The sequence below is a fragment of the Pochonia chlamydosporia genome, chromosome 1, assembly GCF_001653235.2.
Source record: "Pochonia chlamydosporia 170 chromosome 1, whole genome shotgun sequence".
Classification (NCBI taxonomy): domain Eukaryota; kingdom Fungi; phylum Ascomycota; class Sordariomycetes; order Hypocreales; family Clavicipitaceae; genus Pochonia; species Pochonia chlamydosporia.
In genome coordinates, this window is record NC_035790.1 from 6,517,469 (window position 1) to 6,536,887 (window position 19,419).

At 50.7% G+C, this 19,419-nt stretch overlaps 4 protein-coding genes across 4 annotated transcripts; 3 read left to right on the plus strand and 1 right to left on the minus strand.

Annotated features, from left to right (window-relative positions):
- Positions 1–2,072: 2,072 nt before the first annotated feature.
- On the plus strand, positions 2,073–4,270 carry VFPPC_01716 (Ser/Thr protein phosphatase; the record flags this gene model as incomplete). Its single annotated transcript, XM_018281492.1, has 2 exons — positions 2,073–2,295; positions 2,367–4,270. 2 exons carry the CDS (start codon positions 2,073–2,075, stop codon positions 4,268–4,270), a joined length of 2,127 nt encoding a protein of 708 aa, XP_018150234.1.
- Positions 4,271–4,875: 605 nt separating this feature from the next.
- VFPPC_13141 (ubiquinone biosynthesis methyltransferase coq5) lies at positions 4,876–6,368 on the minus strand (the record flags this gene model as incomplete). The annotated part of the gene is made up of 3 exons (XM_018290918.1): positions 4,876–5,533; positions 5,605–5,759; positions 6,204–6,368. 3 exons carry the CDS (start codon positions 6,366–6,368, stop codon positions 4,876–4,878), a joined length of 978 nt encoding a protein of 325 aa, XP_018150235.1.
- An 885-nt stretch (positions 6,369–7,253) lies between these two features.
- VFPPC_01717 (2-oxoisovalerate dehydrogenase alpha subunit, mitochondrial precursor) lies at positions 7,254–8,678 on the plus strand (the record flags this gene model as incomplete). Its single annotated transcript, XM_018281493.1, has 2 exons — positions 7,254–7,835; positions 7,905–8,678. 2 exons carry the CDS (start codon positions 7,254–7,256, stop codon positions 8,676–8,678), a joined length of 1,356 nt encoding a protein of 451 aa, XP_018150236.1.
- Positions 8,679–12,159: 3,481 nt separating this feature from the next.
- On the plus strand, positions 12,160–18,230 carry VFPPC_01718 (ubiquitin-protein ligase Ufd4; the record flags this gene model as incomplete). Its single annotated transcript, XM_018281494.2, has 4 exons — positions 12,160–12,497; positions 12,607–17,750; positions 17,817–17,966; positions 18,034–18,230. The coding sequence occupies 4 exons, from the start codon at positions 12,160–12,162 to the stop codon at positions 18,228–18,230; spliced, it is 5,829 nt and encodes a 1,942-aa protein (XP_018150237.2).
- Positions 18,231–19,419: the final 1,189 nt, after the last annotated feature.

Genomic DNA, 19,419 nt, shown 5'->3' on the forward strand with positions numbered 1-19,419 from the left:
AGCCGCTAACACCGGCGCGGACAGGGGTCCAGTGGCGTCCGAGTCCTTGAAATGTTACAAGAGACTAAGAAAGTCAAATCTGGTTTGGTCCATGTCTGTGTGATTCTGATATGTATGTCTGGTCGGGCAGGTCTTTTCCCGCACGGAGGCCCTTAAAATAGCTACCTCAGTCAGACATTGATTGAGCTTGTAATATACTCCGTGCTGGATGTATACCAATATTTGGCAGCTAGATACATACCCAGGTACCTAGGTAGTTGATCTCAGCAGTCTCTGGAAGTTGAAGCCGGACAAACGAAACAGTATTCGGTTCGGCTCCAAATACGAGTTTGCTGTCTTCAGGTCTTGATCGATTGAAGATATGTTTCATCAACAGTGATCTGAGTCAGGTTCTTGTCTCGAGGAACCAACTCCCGCTTTGTTTGGCCTGCGCGTTGGAGTCAGGAGGGCCCTGGCGATTTTATGGACGCTTCAGAGCATTTCGCGCATCGTCGCATTTTATGAATCGTGACATTCCGAAGCGACACGTAACTATATGGCGAATGAAAGCGGCAGACCACGAATAGCTGCATCCACGTCGCTGTACTATGTATAGTATGGCATCCAAGTCACTGTTTGCCTGTTTGTTGTGGACGTGTACCAGCTGTGTGACATTGGTGGTGGTCTCAGCTCACAGTTTGTTGCGATGCAGCGGTTCTTGGCATTTTTATCTGAGGCAGAAGATCTAGCCGTGCAATCTTTTAACAACTATATATCTCGCACAACTGATTGATTTAATTTGGGATCCAACAAAAAAGATGAGGCGAGCTAGATTGTGTTGTTTGACAGATGTCCAATGTGTGCAGGGTAGGTCAACAAATATTGGAACCAAATGAGTTTGGTCACAGTTGAAGCCCAACTCAAAATGCTGCATCCACTGCGCTGCAATGACTATCAAGTACATATACTCAGGTGTTCCGTACATAAGTAGGTACGTCGGGTTCCGAACCAGTTGAGAGCCTGAATGTATTGTAGGCGCCCATCATCCAGTGAGCAGGCGTCTCTTTTCGATTCTCAAATCCAGTCTTCAACATACGTGGCCGATGGACCAGACTCAACACTGGTTCCATGCATCTGTCCAGAGTCGAGTCGTCTCGGTGCCCGTCGAGTCGAGCCCACTTGACCTGACCAGTTTCAGCACCTCAGTGGCTAGCCTCCAGCCCCCAGGTACGCCAACCCCGACACTAGGGGTCGCTGGGAAGCCCCATCAGCTCACTCCAGGAGTAAAAATTTAGGGGGCCGGCCACAACATGTTGTTCGGCTAAACCCAATAGGGCTAAGTCTTGCGTCCCGGTTGCTGGACTGGGACAGTTGCACACGCCAACACAGCACAAGCAGCACACCAGACAGCGCCAGACACTTCACGCTGGCCAGTCACGCCCATTGGCTTCTGCGATTTGGCTGGCCTGTCTCTCGCGTCTGGTCCGGCCGGTCTGGTCAAGGTCTGATCCCAGTGGTGGTTTGTTGGCCTAGTGCCTGGTCTCGGTCTGGTCAAGGTTCATGTGGGAAAATTATCTCCAGCCTTGCTTGCTAGACTTTGAGCTGCGAAAACCACACCTCCTTTGACAGCGGTCCGTCTATCATCGCCGCTATCCTTCATCCTTTTGATACCCATTCCATCTCCCATCTACAGGCGCACTCCATTCTTTCGCTTTTTCTCCTCGTCACCGTTTGTACGCCCTAGAGTTACGAATTCTCTCGCAAGTCCCTCCCTCGGAGCGCGTTTGATTATTGACTGGATAGAATGGCTGCTGTGAGTTTGCTTTACCCCCAACCCAAACCCGATCCGTTTGCTCTTTCCGACCTGCGCATCGTCAATTCAGCATTGTCGCATATCAGACAGCTGGCAGAAGCTGGCAAACACCTGTCAGGCGATGCCTGATGCTGCACGTCTCTCTATTTTGCCCGTATCACCTCCACGCTGCAATCCCATCCTTCTCCCCTTTCTCTTTCCCACATCGTCATAAAGCGTCTGGTGGCCCGATGCGCAAGTTCTCGTTCTCTTCACCACGACCAGCGCCACGTGCTTCACCATGGCTGCCAGATTCACCACTGCCAGGATTGCTCCACCAGGAACAAGCATGTATCCGTCACGATCCTTTACTGACAAGCTACAGCCACGACCGTACAACAACCAAGGCTATCTGCAAAACGGTGGCAGTAGCTTGCCGCCCGGTGCCGCTCCGCTTTTACCGAATCAGGGACGAGTTATTCAAACGGGGCCTATTCGAGTTCTTTGCATTGCCGATGTTCGAGGTGAGGATTCATTATCTTCTTGGAGGAAGACGGCGAGTTTGCAGACCGAGGCTTACATTTTTGGACTCCAGGCAACTTAAGATCGCTGAACGAACTCGCAAAGCAAGCTCGCGCCGACCACATCATTCATACTGGTGATTTCGGTTTCTACGACGACACATCACTGGATCGTATTGCCGAGAAGACCCTCAAGCATGTCGCCCAGTACTCTCCTCTGATCCCCGATCCGGTCAAGAAGGCAATCCAACAAGGTGGAAATGGCCCTGTCAAAACCCGATTCCCTGCCAGCGATCTCCCCCTGTCCGAACTCCCGATGTTGCTCAGTGGAGAGGTGAAGCTTGATGTTCCTGTCTATACCGTATGGGGTGCCTGTGAGGATGTTAGAGTTCTGGAAAAATTCCGATCGTCCGAGTATAAGGTTCCCAACCTTCACATCATTGACGAGGCTCGCTCTATGCTGCTTGAAATTGGTGGGGTCAAGCTTAGACTGCTGGGTCTCGGCGGTGCCGTTGTCATGCACAAGTTGTTCGACAATGGTGAAGGTCGAACTACTATTGCCGGTGGTCAAGGTACCATGTGGACGACGCTATTGCAGATGGGAGAACTTGTGGACACCGCACATCGAGTCTACGACCCTACTGAAACCAGAATCTTCATCACACACGCCTCACCTGCTAGAGAGGGCATTTTGAACCAGCTCTCCGTTGCCCTCAAGGCAGATTTCTCCATTTCTGCCGGCCTGCACTTTCGATATGGCAGCTCATACAACGAGTTTAGCGTTAACCCGACCCTGGATCACTACCGCGGAAAGCTTGCCGCATCCAAAGCCTCCTTCAATGACGTTTGGGAGACTGTCAAGGGTGAGGTTGAGCCGGCCATCGCGCAGAATGAGGCTCAGCAGAACCTTCTCAAGAATGCCTTGCAAATCGTTGAAAAGATGCCAACAACAGCAGCCGGTGGTAATCCGTTTGGTGGCCCCGTGACCGGCCAGGCTGCTTTGGGCCAAGTGGATGAGAGTGCTTTCAAGAACATGTGGAATTTCAACCTTGCTGATGCTGCATTTGGCTATCTCGTATTGGAAATCCAGGATGGACGTATTGGCACCGAAATGCGTGCCCAGGGCTTCAACTTTTCCCACCGTGGTGCTAAACAGCAGCCCGGGACCGCTCCTCCTGCTGCTGCCACCAGCACTGCTCCTCCATCTGCCGCCACCACTGCCCCTACTGTCAGCACTCCTGCACCCCCTGCTGCTACTGCACAACCTGCGGCTCCAGTGCCCAGACAAGCATCCGGAACACAACAGCCAAAGGGTGCTTCGGCCACCTCACAGGCGTCTGGCCCAGTCAAGCCGGCTACTCCTCAGCCAGGACAGACGTCTGCCAAGTCCGGTGCTACCAAGGACAATGAAAAGACACCAGCTGCCCCCAACGGATCTGCGAACGGCCCCGAGCCTGCGTCGTCGCCTGCCCCCAAGGTTCCAGCCTCTGACATTATTGGTCTCTTCATCATGAATGTGAGCAGCGAAGAACAGTGCCGCGACTTGTTTGATGACGCCGACAAGGGCAAGATTGTGAAGATTGAGAAATGGGGCAATCAGAACAAGGTTGTTCAGTTTAAGACTAGTGAAGATCGAGACGCGGCCATGGCTCGATTGCCGGAGGAGATAAAGACGCGCACCCAGGAAGACCGATCCCGACCTCTTGTCAAGATATTCCAACACCGGGAGGGCAAGACATTTAGCACCCGCGGTGGAGCTGGAAACTGGGGTGGTAATGCTCGAGGCGGTGCTTCGGCTAGTGGATATAAAAGCGCAGGCACCGGCAACAGCGACTCGGAGAGCAATCGACGCGGTGGACGCGGCGGCCGAGGCGGACGAGGAAGTGATCGGGGACGTGGTGGACGCGGACGCGGAGGCATGAAGGGCGAAGCTGGTACTTCATCTCCAGCGGCAGCCCCTTCAACGCCAGCTGAATGAGGGACTGACTTGTCGTTGTTGTGACCGTTCTTCTCATGATTCGTTGAATATCCTCACTTCTTTCCGCATTTCCTCCCAAAACCCAAAGGAGCCCGAGGCATAAAGTCTCTGGCATCCGTTTTCTTGTCACATTTTGATTCTAGCTCTGGAGCAAGGGTGGGGAGGGAGAGGGAAAAAAACGAGCCGCGTCTTGCAAGGTCCGCCGTTTGGCCTGCGTTTCTTTGTTGTACGTGTACGTAATGAGATATTTGAGCCTGCCGGGGCTTCGCTGTCGCGGATGGGCCCCTATTTTTCTACTTTTTAATTTGATTTGTATGGAGTTTGCTCGTCTTGCACCCGTGGCCTTGATTTTTATTCCCTTTTCGTTGCTGGGCTCCATTTTGTGAGTTGCACTGGCATAGGTCGCGCCCTGGTGTGGCTATCAACGGGTGTGTAGTGATGAGTTTTAACATCATTTCACCAAAAGTGATGATGATACCATTGTTTGTGCTGTTATTCAGGAGAAGAAACAAGATCTATAGTTGATTGGTAGGTGTTTGCTCTACGTTTTGCAACATAATACACTATTATACAACAAGACTATTCATGCACGCCATCTCTACATCTTACAGCGGCTTAATCCCCTTGTGAATAGCCGCAATTCCACCAGTCAAGTTTTCGTACCCATCTCCCGAAACTTCGAACCCCGCATCAACAATCATATCCCTAAAGGCTTCCTGGCTAGGAAACCTCTCTATACTTTCCACGAGATACTGATAACTGTCTCTATCCGCTGCGACTAATTGACCAATCAGGGGGATTGCACTGAAGGACCACCTCTTATAGATGGCGTTGAGCAGCGGGTATTGGTCTACTTTGGAGAATTCCAAACAGGCAAATACACCGCCGGGTTTCAGGACGCGGTGAGCCTCCCTCAATGCGGCAGGGATGTTGGAGAAGTTTCTGATGCCAAAGGAAACGGTGTACAGGTCGAGGGAGTTGTCTTTGATCTGAGAGGGGAGCACCTCGGCGTTGGCCTCCAGGAAGGACAGGTTCGACTGGTAAGAGGCTGGGAGGTCGAGGGAGCGCTGTTTACCAACGGCAAGCATGTCGGGGTTGATATCGGATATGGTGATGTGGATGTTGGGGTTGCCGTTGTGAATGTGGGAGTGGTGAAGGATGCGGAAGGCGATGTCGCCCGTGCCGCCGGCTACGTCGAGGACTCTTTGGGGTTGACCGAGAGGTGTGGTTGCTCCTGGGTTGAGAGAGGAGACGAAATGGTCTCTATGAGATGGCTCTGTTAGAATGGTTGTTTATGTTTCATTGTTCTGAGTTTCTGATGGGGAGATGCATACTTCCAAAGTCTATGAATACCTAGGGACATGAAATCGTTCATCTTGTCATATGACTCGGCAACGCTGGAGAAGACACCGGCCACTCGATCTTGTTTCTCGCTCTCGGTGACCGTCTCGTAACCAAAGTGTGTTTCGCGATCAGCTGTTGGTGTTCGCTGGTGCTGTTGGTGGAGTGGGCTTGCGCAAAAGGGGCGCGAGATTGTGCGATTGAGACATCTTGATGGTTGGAAGGAACTGCTTGTGCAGCTCCGTAGCGCTCGACGGGCTACCATATTGCGTGTGCAATTGGTGGTGTTGTGGAAGATTTGGGGAGAATGTTCGGAAATATATAGTATGGAAGTGTTGTCGCATGAGACTGGAAATTTGACGACTGTGGCAGAGAATCGGCAATGGGTTGGGGGAGTGGGGGGAGGTGCATGAGCCACAGTTTGATATGTGGCGCAGAGATTGAATTTGGAAGGAGGTCGACTTGGTGTAGGAGTAGAAAAGAAACGGGAACGAGGGAAAAGAAACAAGATAAAAGTTTGTCAAAAAGTAAAAAGATTGATGACGTTAAAATATGAATAATTTATCAATTGAATGACCTAGGTTGTGGAAACTGTGGTAGAGTTTTCCGCAGCTTGTTCGACATCGGTAATCTTGCGCTTGTAGGCGAGCAAGGCTTCGACAAACTTGTTGATTTTGGATTTGAGGAACCAGTAGATGAGACCGACAAAGGCTAAAATTCCCAAGATTAAGAGCGCGAGACTGCCCCCTGGAGACATCATTATTGGCACGATCAACTGGCAGCGAGATGCTTCCCTGTCTGCGAGTTTCGTTATGGTGTGTGGCTGATGCTTTTGGAGTCCGTGGAGATGCAAGCTGGATGCGAGTACTTGGTGCAGATGAAAGGAACGTGGACGTGAGGATGAAGACGTTTGGATGAAGCTACGAGAAAAGAAGTAACACGAAGGCCAGAAGATTACACGAATTTCAGAAATTTTATTGTTTTTGCACGATGAATTACCTGTGCAACCGTCAACAAGTGCTGCCAGCTGCCAAGCTCCTACCTAACAAGTACCCTAAGCAGTGAAGAAAGAAAATGAACTTGACATGGACGCTTCAGACTGCAAAACCCGATTGTAACGTGGGACCAAGAAAGATGCTGTGCGCCATCAAAATTCAGATCGATGTGTGTGTCTGGCGCAATGCTGCAGCGATGGTCTTTCCCGGTTGCACAACTATCCGTAAACGAACAAGTCGGCAAACCCATCAATTGGCCTACGAGGCAAAGTGGTCAGTTATTATTTCTTGGCTGCGATATTGAAAGCGGACCACTCGGCTGGGACTTTGGCTTGTCTTCCGATTTCTGGGGTTTGCTGCTCGGCCTATTGCATGGAGATCAATTGATGGCAGTGGATGTCAATGAATTCTTGACCCGAAGTGGCGGGTTCTGTCGGCTCAAATCGTCATCGCCGTCGCGGGCCGTCAACAACCACTCTCGTCGATTTTCCCCAGCCTGTGTGGGAAAACACTAATACAATTCTCTTCCCTACTTGTTTTCGACGTTGATTTTTGCAAGCGGATAGTTGCAGGAATCTCACAGTATATCCTCGACTGGAACATATTTTGTGCATTCGTGACGACCGCCACCCGCAACACATCCCATCATGAAGTCCAGAGTCATTCGCAGCCTCCCTCTTCGAAGGGCGACAACCGCCATTCCCAAGACGCCCGCCTTTTCCGCACCCATTCGCGCCGCGAGCAGTGTCTCTCAACGACCCAATTCCGACTATGTGTCCTTCCCTGGTGCCCTGAAGAGCGCCTTCACGACCAAGCTGAGCTATGAGCATCCCGAGTCTTACAATGCCCTTCCCACCTATCGGGTTGTTGATCAGAATGGCACCGTGGTCGACCAGTCCTTCCAGCCTGATATCTCGGACGAGGCGGTTGTCAAGCTGTACAAGGACATGTTGTTTATTTCAATTATGGATTTGATCATGTTTGACGCGCAACGGCAGGGTCGATTGAGTTTCTACATGGTCAGCGCAGGTGAAGAGGCTGTCAGCGTGGGCAGCTCAAGCGTTTTGGACCCGGAAGACCCCGTATATTGCCAGTATCGAGAGCAAGGATTCTTCAAGGAGAGAGGCATGACGACAAAGGAGTTCATGTCGCAGCTTTTTGCCAACAAGAATGATCCTGGCAAGGGGAGAAACATGCCCGTTCACTACGGCAGCAAGAGATTAAACATTGTGAGTATACCCATTCTCCCAGAGAAGCGTCCACCATGCACGACAATTTGAGTTAACATTCCCTTACAGCACACAGTTTCTTCACCACTGGCAACACAAATTCCCCAGGCATCCGGTGCCGGCTACGCCCTCAAGATGCAAAAGCTGCAGGATCCCACCTCCAAGGCCAAAGTGGCAGTATGCTTCTTCGGCGAAGGTGCCGCCAGCGAAGGCGACTTCCACGCCGCCATGAACATTGCTGCCACGCGATCATGCCCCGTCATCTTCATCTGCCGCAACAACGGCTACGCCATTTCCACACCAACACTAGACCAATACCGCGGAGACGGCATCGCCAGCCGCGGCATCGGCTACGGCATCGACACTATCCGCATCGACGGCAACGACATCTGGGCAGTCCGCGAAGCTGTCAAAAAGGCCAGAGAGATGGCTCTACAAGATGGCGGCAAGCCCATCCTCATCGAATGCATGACTTACCGTGTCTCTCACCACAGCACGTCAGACGACTCGTTCGCCTACCGTGCCCGTGTGGAAGTAGAAGACTGGAAGAGACGTGACAACCCTATTACGCGTCTTAGAAAGTGGATGGAAGCCAAGGGCTGCTGGGACGAGGCCAAGGAGAAGGAGGCTAGAGATAGTCTGCGAAAGGAGATCCTCAAGGGTTTCTCGGAGGCTGAGAAGGAGAAGAAGCCTGCACTGAGGACTATGTTTGAGGACGTCTATGAGGAGCTGACGCCAGACCTGAAGGCGCAGATTAAGGAGCTCCGCGAGATGTTGGATAAGTACCCTGATGAGTATGACTTTTCAGAGTACGATGGTGGCAAAGAGTCATTGAAGGTGTAGGTGGGCGTGAGGGAACAGAAAAAGAGTAAAAGATTATATAAAAAAGATGTAAAATTTAGCGAATTGCTGAATAGATTTTATAGCACACGCCGTGGCAACAGGCGTCAGGTTTGATAAGATTAACTACCCGCTAACAGTGAATGACCTTGTTGGATCAAATCCCACTTAGACACCCTGATGATTGCACCATCAAGGGCCACTTTATATTTTTGACAGCACATTACAAATCCCATCATGCATATACGGAACCTGGTCCTAATGTAGCAGTTCCAAAAAGGGGTGTCAACACACACCCTCTCTGATTAATTTGTAGATTCAAAATTCCTTGACTAGATTGCTGTTACCCCTTTCCTCACCGCATCCGGGAGCCAAAGTCAATTTCTCATACAACATGACTTGGTATGTCACCCGCCCATATCGTCGCCGCCAGTCGCCATGGTCCGGCGCCACACTCAATTTAGGCCCCGGTGGTCCACTGGAAGGACGACATTGTGGAAATTCTTTGACAGACGGGGAACATGTGTTTACTTGCGGTTAGTCACTGATAAGGTGAAGACTCCATGTTGCTCCACGGCATGTGGTCCATGGGTTGGTAGATGCAGCGCCGCTTTAAATTGCAGGTTCCGAAGATGACTACCAACATGGATTGATAAGCGGTCGATATGCGTATAAATCTTCATTATAGGCTCAAGAATGAATAGGAAAATCAGTCCACTGGGAATGTGTGGAATCTACAAGGTGTGTGGCCTTGAGTGGTGATCTACTGCTAGCTGCCATTCAAAACTGCCGCATCTCCGCCATGCTGGTGGCGATGTAGATACCTAAATAAAATCTATGTATTAGTGAGGCACCGTCTATCGCTGATAAGTCAATCTAATACGATATCCGGAGCGTTGTATCGCCTTCAAGGCCATTATAGATCACCAAAGTGGCAACCATCAGGAGAACGACATGGTGGCACAATATGGCGCAGTGACATGGATGCTTTATACAGGCCAGATGTGAGACCACACCAGCGTGAGGACAATGTTAAAACTCACATATTCGTCAGACGGCAAGGCCTCTCTGCCTGCTTTTGGAAGTTGAACAGTTAAGTCGAGCTGGAGGGGGATCTTCTTTGAAGCCTTCATGCTACCCACTGCCTGGTTTGTTTAGCAACGACCTAGCTACAAGCCATAAGACTATAACAAAGCAGCCGGTTTACTCCTTGGAGAAAACTTAGAGGGCCGGTCGTCCTTCGGGAGCCTCCTTACGACTCATAAAACCTTGATTAGATGAAAAGACCAGCTTTGTCGTGGTAACAACATTACATCTCAAAGTTGTAGACATCAAGCCGTGGGCACAATTATCATTGTTCCTGCGTTGTCCGCCTGGCGCTAGCTGTAGGTGTGGTTGATGGTTAGGCGGGAGGGATTCATATCCCTGCCTTCTCAGGAACGCTGCCTACATTTCCCCCAGCCAGGAGAGATATTATGCCTGCGAAGTTCTCGTGCGCATCAGATGTTTCGCTTGCGCATCTGAAAGGTCAAAAGCGGCCTTGAACGGGCATTCTTTTTGATTCGTTTTGCTTTCATTTGCGGCCTTTGCAGCTCGTTTGCGTGATTGTGATGCTGCTACACAATCCTTCACATTAGCTTCCCAAAGAATAAGCCTTGTCTTTGAAGGAATTAGGCATGATACAGACTAAAGGCAGCTTTCTCAAGCTTCAAGTCGTAGCTGAATATGCCAACCTGATTTGTGGGCGAGGATTGCAAAGTGTCGTCCACGTGCAATGCCCGAATAAATTTGCCGTCTTGAGTGAAAGGGACTTGGCCACTGGGCAGTGTTGTATTGCATAAATATTGCAGATCTACTCCTGGGAGCAGAATTGTCAGAGCAGAAGAAGGGTTTCATAATATCCGTAGTCCACCTTTTGAAAAGAAATACTGGAAGCACAGGGTCTCTCGTCGTGCTGTGGGGCAGTGACAGGCCAAAACCAAGAGCGGCAAGGGCGCTAAGCCTAATACTCTCAAAACTGGGACCTCACCTCTGTCATCCCGCCATTGCCATCGCCATTCATTGTGGCCATTGCCCGACCGGCACACAGTTGTCACATCCATCAACATCTCGAATCCCTCCGTTGACAGACAACACAATCCTATCGCACGTCCTGCTGGGGGATCCTGCTTTCACATCTAGTACTATTCGGCCACTGATGCCTATTTACTGCACCGCACCGCTCGGCGTGGGTAGGCACGAAGAGAAACGAGACGCCGAAACACTACCGTCCACCTTGTACCATCCCATCCATCGTCCACTCACGTCCAGATCGTCCTAATACCCAACGGCCGGCCCGACCACAAACAAGAAGCACAAACTCCTAAAATCCCATCATCACTCCTAACCTGCCATCGTACATATACTTGCATACACCTACGGTTCCTTCCTGTCGTTCCTTCCCTCCTCGTCCAGCGAACCCGCGCCTGCCCTCCTGATGGCGTAGTCCGGGCATGGCAGAACGAACATTGGCAGGTGACAACGAAGTGCGACTTGCCTCGTCGACGTCGACAGCCTCTGGAGCTGCGACAGCCGCCGCCGCCGGCCCCCAAAGGTAAGAGAAGGAGCGACCTCATTTGATTCGAGGGTGCCAAGTCTTGTCTGGTCTGGTTCAAGTGTTCACGGGCTCAAGTTTTCAGCATTCAATGCTTGAAGCTCAACTCTTGGTGCACCTACCATCTCTTCCGATCAGCCTGCAATCTTTTATTGTCAGCTTTCTTTTATGATATCATGCTTCAAGTGTTCCTGCAAAATTTCTGCACTCCGCACAACAACCAGCAGCCCTCCTCTTGAAACCATTGTTGGTCCGGATCCAACATTCTCCTCGCCTGCTTCCTCTGATTGATCTTGCCTTTGGCCCAACTTTTGACTTCGGATGACCATTTCGACCCATCATCACTTCTTGCATCACTTGGTCCAGACCCAATAACCGTACCGTGCCTCCTCGCCTGGCTGGTAGTAACTGTTGAACGGACCTGGTGGCATTTGCAGTTGGCCATCTCGAATTCATTTGGATACCCTCTGTTCAGACTGTTCCGACCTTGAACTCACACCTCTGGCCCTGGTTCCCGAAGGCTTGCGAGGCTGTCCATTCATTGTATCAGTTCTCTCCCATCATCCGTGAATTCATTCTATGGTTGCTTTTAACAGTCAGCACCGGCTACAGTCTTTGGATTCTTCATCTCCAGCATCTGCAAGCGCCACTTTGATGCATGGACGGGCGGCTAGTTGCCCTGCCACAAAAGCTTGTTCGGCATATCATTTTGATCCTCTCTATCCTCTTTCTATTCCCTTCTTCAATACTTCCGACCGGTTGACGGTGTTGGCACTGAATACGTTCTTCTCGCTTTCCCTGGCCCTGAATCGGCCGGCTCCCTGTTATACTTACTACTTTACGCCTTACCAAGCCTACAGATGCCGGATGTTCTGGGATCTTCATTAACTCATGTCTTCCAGAATCACTAGATCCTCGGCCCGCCAAGCTGCGAGCCAGGCAGCTCACCAAGTTGGTTCTTTAGATTCCTCTCCTGCTGGGACCCTCTCTACTCCCACTATACCTGGACCAACCTCGCAGGTTGACCGAAAGCGAAAAGTCTCTTCCTCTTCCACTCACGATAAATCCTCTACGCCTCTTGCGGCACCCTATCCTGCCATTTCGGATCGACGGTCCAAGAGACAAAAGATTGCTGAACCCATTTCAAAGGGAACGCAGGACAATTTCAATTCTCCCTTCCAAGGAGCTCGGAGGAAGGGAAAGGCTACTGCCGACATGGATGGCAACGAGTACGTTGAATCTGGCGACACTACGCTGCTCTCTACACGCTTCATAGAATTTGTTTGAACCCTCCAAGTTATATGTATCCTTCGGCTAACAGCCCATGGCGTTACACAGTGGCCGAGCCTCCCCAGCGGAACCCCCAGAGGCCATTGCCCGACCAGTGATTTCTAGCAGAAAATCCAGTCGCGGCAAGAAGTCCGACATTACTCCTAGCTCCTCCGTTCGGAGATCAAGGCGACATGGCAGCAATAGTGCTGACCAAGATATTGCAATGACTGGCATGGATGAGAACAATGATCTTGGGCCGCCACCTTCGCCACCTCTCGAAAATCCTATCGACGACACTAGTGAAGACCATGATGATGATGACGATGATGAAGGACACGAAAATGGTCAAGAGAGATTTGGCGACCATCATCAGGAAGACCATGAAGATGATGAAGATGAAGATGACGACGACGACGACGATGACGACGATGACGACCCGTTTGGAGGTTTTGGTGGTCCAGGGGGAGCTGTCGCTGGATTGTCCAACACCCTTCGAGCCTTGACAGGCATGATGTCGGGCTTGACAGGTCGGCTGCGCGAGCTCCTGAACAATTTGAGAGACGACGATCTGTCCGTTCAAGTCATTGCTTTACAAGAATTATCCGAAATTCTCCTCGTGTCTAACGAAGACAATCTCTCTGGGCATTTCTCACCAGACTCATTCGTCAAAGAACTGGTTCTCCTCATGAACAAGGAAGAAAGCCCAGAGGTCATGCTCTTGGCGTGCCGATGTCTGGCTAATCTTATGGAAGCACTACCGGCGAGTGTCGCTAATGTGGTCTACGGGGGAGCTGTGCCTGTTTTGTGCCAAAAGCTCCTCGAAATATCCTTCATCGATTTGGCAGAGCAGGCTCTGAGCACATTGGAGAAGATCTCACAGGAGTACCCTGCAAACATAGTCAGAGAAGGTGGACTGACCGCATGCTTGTCTTACCTTGACTTTTTTGCCACAAGCACACAGAGAACTGCTGTCACCACAGCTGCAAACTGCTGTCGCAACATTCCTGACGATTCATTTCCTGTCGTCAAAGAGGTCATGCCCATTCTCCTCAACGTCCTCAATAGCAGTGATCAACGGGTTGTGGAGCAGGCCTCACTCTGTGTATCAGGGATTGTCGAGAGCTTCAAATACCAACCAGCCAAGCTTGAAGAACTCGTGGGCGTTGACCTTTTACGTGCTGTTTTGCGACTTCTGGTTCCTGGTACCACGAATCTCATCGGCTCTAGCATCCACACCCAATTCCTCAGAGTGCTGGCCTTCACCGCACGGGCGAGTCCGCGACTATCTGCAGAGCTGTTCAAGCTGAATGTTGTCGAAACTCTATACCAGATTTTGACCGGTGTGTCGCCTCCCAGCGGAACCGAGGATGTGGCATCCAAGCTGGACAGTGTGGTTGTGATGCAAGCTCTGATCCATCGCCCCAGGGAACAGATCGTGGAAACTTTGAACGTCATCTGCGAACTATTACCAAGTTTGCCCCGAAACACAGACTCGTCATTTGGTGATCTTGTTGATCTCAACGCGTCAACTGAACCAATTACACCCTCTTCTGCTGGGGGCAGAAGCCGAAGGAGCCCTAATGATAAACGGCTTGACCTTTTGGAGGACTGCAAACCAGAAGTTCGCCGCTTTGCTCTGATCATCTTCCCAACTCTCACAGATGCCTTTTCGAGCACTGTTAACCTAAGTGTCCGACAAAAGGTGCTTACTGCTCAACTCAAGATGTTGTCCAACTTGGATGAAGATATCCTTACGGAAGCCTTGGTCCCCGTTCCTTACGCATCATTTTTAGCATCAATTCTCTCACAGCAAGACCACCCTTCGCTCGTCATGCTGGGGTTACGCGCCACAGAACTTCTCGTAAGCCGACTAGAGTCCATCTATCGGTATCAGCTATATAGAGAGGGCGTCATTCACGAGATCAGCAAGTTAGCATCGCAAGAGGACCCGTTGGACTTGAAAAAAGAAGAATCAGACGACGACGAGGAAGGGGAGGATGACGATGAAAATGGAGCTGGCAAGCTGAAAGACACCGTCCAAAAGGAGATAGCAAATCGTACGAAGTCTTCAACTCATATTTCAGACGGCGGGGAGCATCAGAACGATCATGATGAAGCGGAAGACGGAGCTGACGCTAACAACTCATCTGGAGATGACGATGAAGATGAGGATAACGACGATGAAGACGGTGACGACGAAGAAAATGATGACGACCATGTTCCTGGCGATATGTCTCCTGCTAGTTCCCGTGGATCTACCATGTCTGTGGATATGCCCCCTCATCGTTACATCTCGGATATGAAGTCGATGACGTCCCGCATTCGAGACATTGCAAAAATATTCCTGGAGACGCATGAGGGAGGAGAACACGCTCAAACCATGAAAAACAAGGCCGCTTTGATCCTAAATGACCTATCTGAGCTTGCTGCAGAGCTGGAAGAGTACTACCTGCAACGGACTTCTGCCGGTCTCGGAGGAGCCCAGAGGGACAACGAGCTATTCTCGAAACTTGCATCTTATTTTGATACTGACGTTCTGGAGAGTGTTACGAGTGCGGAGCTTTTGGCATCTGGGCTTGTACAGACCTTGCTGAACATCTTTAGCAACCCTGACGAAGAGCTTGCTCGGTCCGCCCAGTCCACCTTCCTCGAAGTATTCATGGGGTACTCACTGAAGTCAAAACCAAAGACGGCGACCGCAGATTCGCCCGCTACCCCGTTCAGTGTGCTGGTACACAAGATGCAAGATTTGCTCAGTAGGTCAGAGCATTTTGAGGTCCTCACTGTGCATCACAACACGTTTGATGGCAACCGAAGTAGCCCTGCCTCAATGCTTGGCAAACAAATCCGACTTCGCCTTGTGGCAGATGACGATTCCAACATCCCTCGGCCTTACCGGAACATCATGGTGTCGATTCACGCAATTGCTACCTTCAAGTCATTGGATGACTACCTCAGACCTAGAATCAGTTTGGCGGAACGACCTCCAATTGGGCGCAGAGACGGGCTGTCTCGAGCCCTCGCCGCTGTAGCAGGCATGGGGGGATTGCAGTTCAGCACGGCCGCTGGGGCAGCTGGCTCCAGGTTGGCCGAAAGATCGCCATTTGGCGCTGTACCACCGCCGCCGCCTCCACCACCCGGTGCCAGCGCAACTCCATCGTCAAGCTCACGATATTCGCGTAGATCGAAGAATCGGTCAATGCCTCAACCTAACACGCCGGCAACGCCGCAAGATCAGTCGGCCGGACCTTCTCATGACAAAGGTGTCCTCCGTCGTTCATCCAGGCGTCAAGTAGTGTCGGCGGAGGAAACCCCATTGTCACGGCCACCACCACCGACCGAGGAAGATGACCCACAGAATACTCTAGAGTGTGCAGACGAGAAGCAGATGTCTGACGAAGATGACTTGGAAGACGGCAGTGCTCTGGATGCCATTGTAGGCGAGCTGGATGAGGATATGGACGACGCAGATCACACCAGTGCTGGCCCTGACCCTTCTGCAGTGAACCTGGAGGTTGCTACGGGTGGAAAGATTACAGCAAGAAAGGATGATGGAACAAGAGTTCCCACTCCGTCAAGCTCGGCTCTTTCTGGCAGCCGCAGTGGTAGTTCCGCTGCTGTTCTTGGAGGACCCCCTCCTCCACCCCCGTCTTCCGGGCAAGGGACTCCAACGCCAGCCACATCGCGACCACCTATGTCGTACGCCTCTGCTCTGCAGGCTGTACCTCAAGACTGGCACATCGAGTTCAGCCTCGACAGCAAAGTTATTCCGAACGAGACCACCATTTACAGGGCTGTTCATACCTCAACCTCCACTTATGATGAACTGGTCAGCCGCAGTATCTGGTCAGCCACTCATCCTATTAAGTTTCGCCGTGTCCCCGGACCACCAACTGCCGAGCCCGTGTCTTTCGGAAGTAATCAGGACAGCGAGACGGAGACAGAGGGCGGCATTCCCACGTCTCTTGCCAAAAACCCAACTACAGCATCCATCCTTCGCCTTCTCAACATTTTGCACGAATTGAACGCCAATATTGAGGATGTTTTGGCTGAAATTAGAAACAGCTCTATCAGTCTCAATGTCGAGCCTTTATCCCAGTTTGTCAACACAAAACTCACGGCCAAATTGAACAGGCAATTAGAGGAACCTCTGATTGTAGCTAGCAGCTGCCTTCCTGGCTGGTCTGAGGACCTGGCTCGTTTGTATCCCTTCTTATTCCCATTCGAGACCAGGCATCTCTTCCTTCAGTCCACGTCTTTTGGATACGCCCGATCGATGGCAAGGTGGCAGAATGCCCAGGCTGAAGATAGCCGTAGGGATCGCAACAATGACAGGCCATTCCTTGGTCGGCTACAGCGGCAGAAAGTCCGCATATCGCGTCTCAAGATTCTCGAATCAGCTCTCAAGGTCATGGATCTCTATGGTGCTGCTCAGAGTATCCTGGAAGTCGAGTATTTCGAGGAAGTCGGCACCGGCTTGGGACCAACCCTGGAGTTCTACTCGACTGTATCCAAAGAATTTTCCAAGAAGAAGCTTAAGCTTTGGCGCGAAATGGACTCGGTTGGGACCGACGAGTTTGTAACGAGCCAAAATGGGCTGTTCCCCCGGCCGCTGAATCCAGAAGAGCTCTCGACTCCTAACGGGGAGCGCATTCTTCACATGTTTAAGATGCTTGGCAAATTTGTTGCGCGATCAATGATCGACTCTCGCATCATTGACATTCACTTCAACCCGATATTCTTCCGCATCGGCGATGCCCCCATGACTGGGATCCGACCCTCTCTTGGCGCGGTTAAAATAGTTGACCCTGGTCTTGCACGCTCGCTGAAGACGATCAAGAAATTCGCATTGGCCAAGAAGGAAATCGATGAAGACCCCAACCGTACAGCGGCGCAGAAAGTAGCGGACACGGAGTCTATTGTGATTGACAGTGTCCGTCTGGATGATTTGTGCCTGGACTTTACATTACCGGGTTACCCAAATATTGAGCTGGAGGATCACGGATCGCACAAGCGTGTGACAATCGAAAATGTGGACTCCTATCTCGAGAAAGTTATTGATATGACTCTTGGGTCCGGTGTCCGCCAACAAGTTGATGCTTTCCGAACTGGATTTTCACAGGTCTTCCCTTACTCTGCGCTGAGCGCCTTCACCCCAGATGAGCTTGTGAGCTTGTTTGGAAAGGTTGAGGAGGATTGGTCTCTAGAAAGTAAGAATTGTTCTCGCAAGCAAACACTCTACGTACATTGGACATTGGCTGACGCGGTCACCTTAGCTCTCACCGATTCTATCAAGGCCGACCACGGCTTTAACATGGATAGCCGCAGCGTGAAGAACTTACTACAGACCATGAGCGAGTTTGATGTGCAGCAACGCCGTGACTTTTTGCAATTTACTACCGGCAGCCCCAAGCTCCCAATTGGAGGTGAGTCTTTTCAACATATCTTGCTTTCGTCAGAAGCAGTGATGTTCTAACAGAAGGGTTGTGACAGGCTTCCGAAGCTTAACGCCAATGTTCACGGTGGTTTGCAAACCAAGTGAACACCCTTACACATCTGATGACTATCTGCCTAGCGTCATGACGTGTGTCAATTACTTGAAATTACCAGATTACACCACAATCGAGACGATGAAGAAACAGCTATACAAGGCAATGAAAGAAGGCCAAGGCGCCTTTCATTTGTCTTGAAACATAAACAGGTGCCTGTGTGGCAATAATCGGCGCCGTTGACTGCTTTATTTATGAAATCCCTCACAGAACCTGAATGAAACTGCGCATGATCATGTCATTCTTTCGCATCATCTGAAAACATCAGGGCGTCTTGTGTACTACACATTTAAGCATCCCCCATCAATCACCGGCGTATTTGACAACTTGACGGAGAACGTTTAGTGGGTCTTCGGAAGTGACGAAGAGGAAATGGATAGATGGATGAAACCAAAACACTTGTGAATATGTATCGCATTGGCGGGCTTTTTGCGGTGGATGCCGATTTCGACATCCTTTTCCCCGGAACAACGTTAGGGCTATGATTCTAAAGGCAGTTGAAAATTGATTTCTGTTGTACCACGAAAAAGACAAGGTGCAGGCTAGGAACACTTGAACAGGCATGGTAGTTAGGTATAGAAATTGACTTTTGTTAACAGAAAACTGGACAGCTTTTGGAAAGTGTTGGTACACAAAACATGGCGTGACATGTATCTGTCAATGGCAGAATGCACATGGCTGAGCCTTGTTTACGTGCTCGGCAAGAGACCTTGACATTCAGCCTCTAATTCACTCCAAGCCGATACAGATATATCTCTTTCTTTCTTCTCAGGGTTGGACACAAGCAGGCCACGGTTCTTGGATTGCAGCAAGGGGAATTGGGAACATGATGGGAGTTACGGAGTAGTGGTTTGCAGATTGGCACGTCTCTTTGGGACCAGAGCGCAGTGAAAACGGTAATCCTGAGCCATCCAAGAGATGTCAAATTGGTACTTCGCGGCATCCACTTAGTGTTCGCTATCAGAACTTAATTTATAACAAATTGCAGGCCAAACAACATGATAGTCAAGCACCAGGGATGAAGAAACGGTGCGCCCAAGCGCTCATTTGTCAACAGATATAACTAAGACTATCCCTCTGCAACAGCTGAGCGTTCCCATTTGCCAACATAATTGACCTAACGGACGTGTTCTTTGATGGTATCGTCCTGCCCGACTTCACCACACTTTTCCTCCACTTCTGGTGAGAGCTAGTCGCTTGAGTTCTTGTCTACATTTCCCTAGGAGAGCGACAATGACGAAGTATCTTTTGCCTGATTGAGCCGTTTGGTATCTTCACTGTAGCCAATCCGAAGAAGGATGAGTGAATTAACGGCGTTTGCGTGTCATAT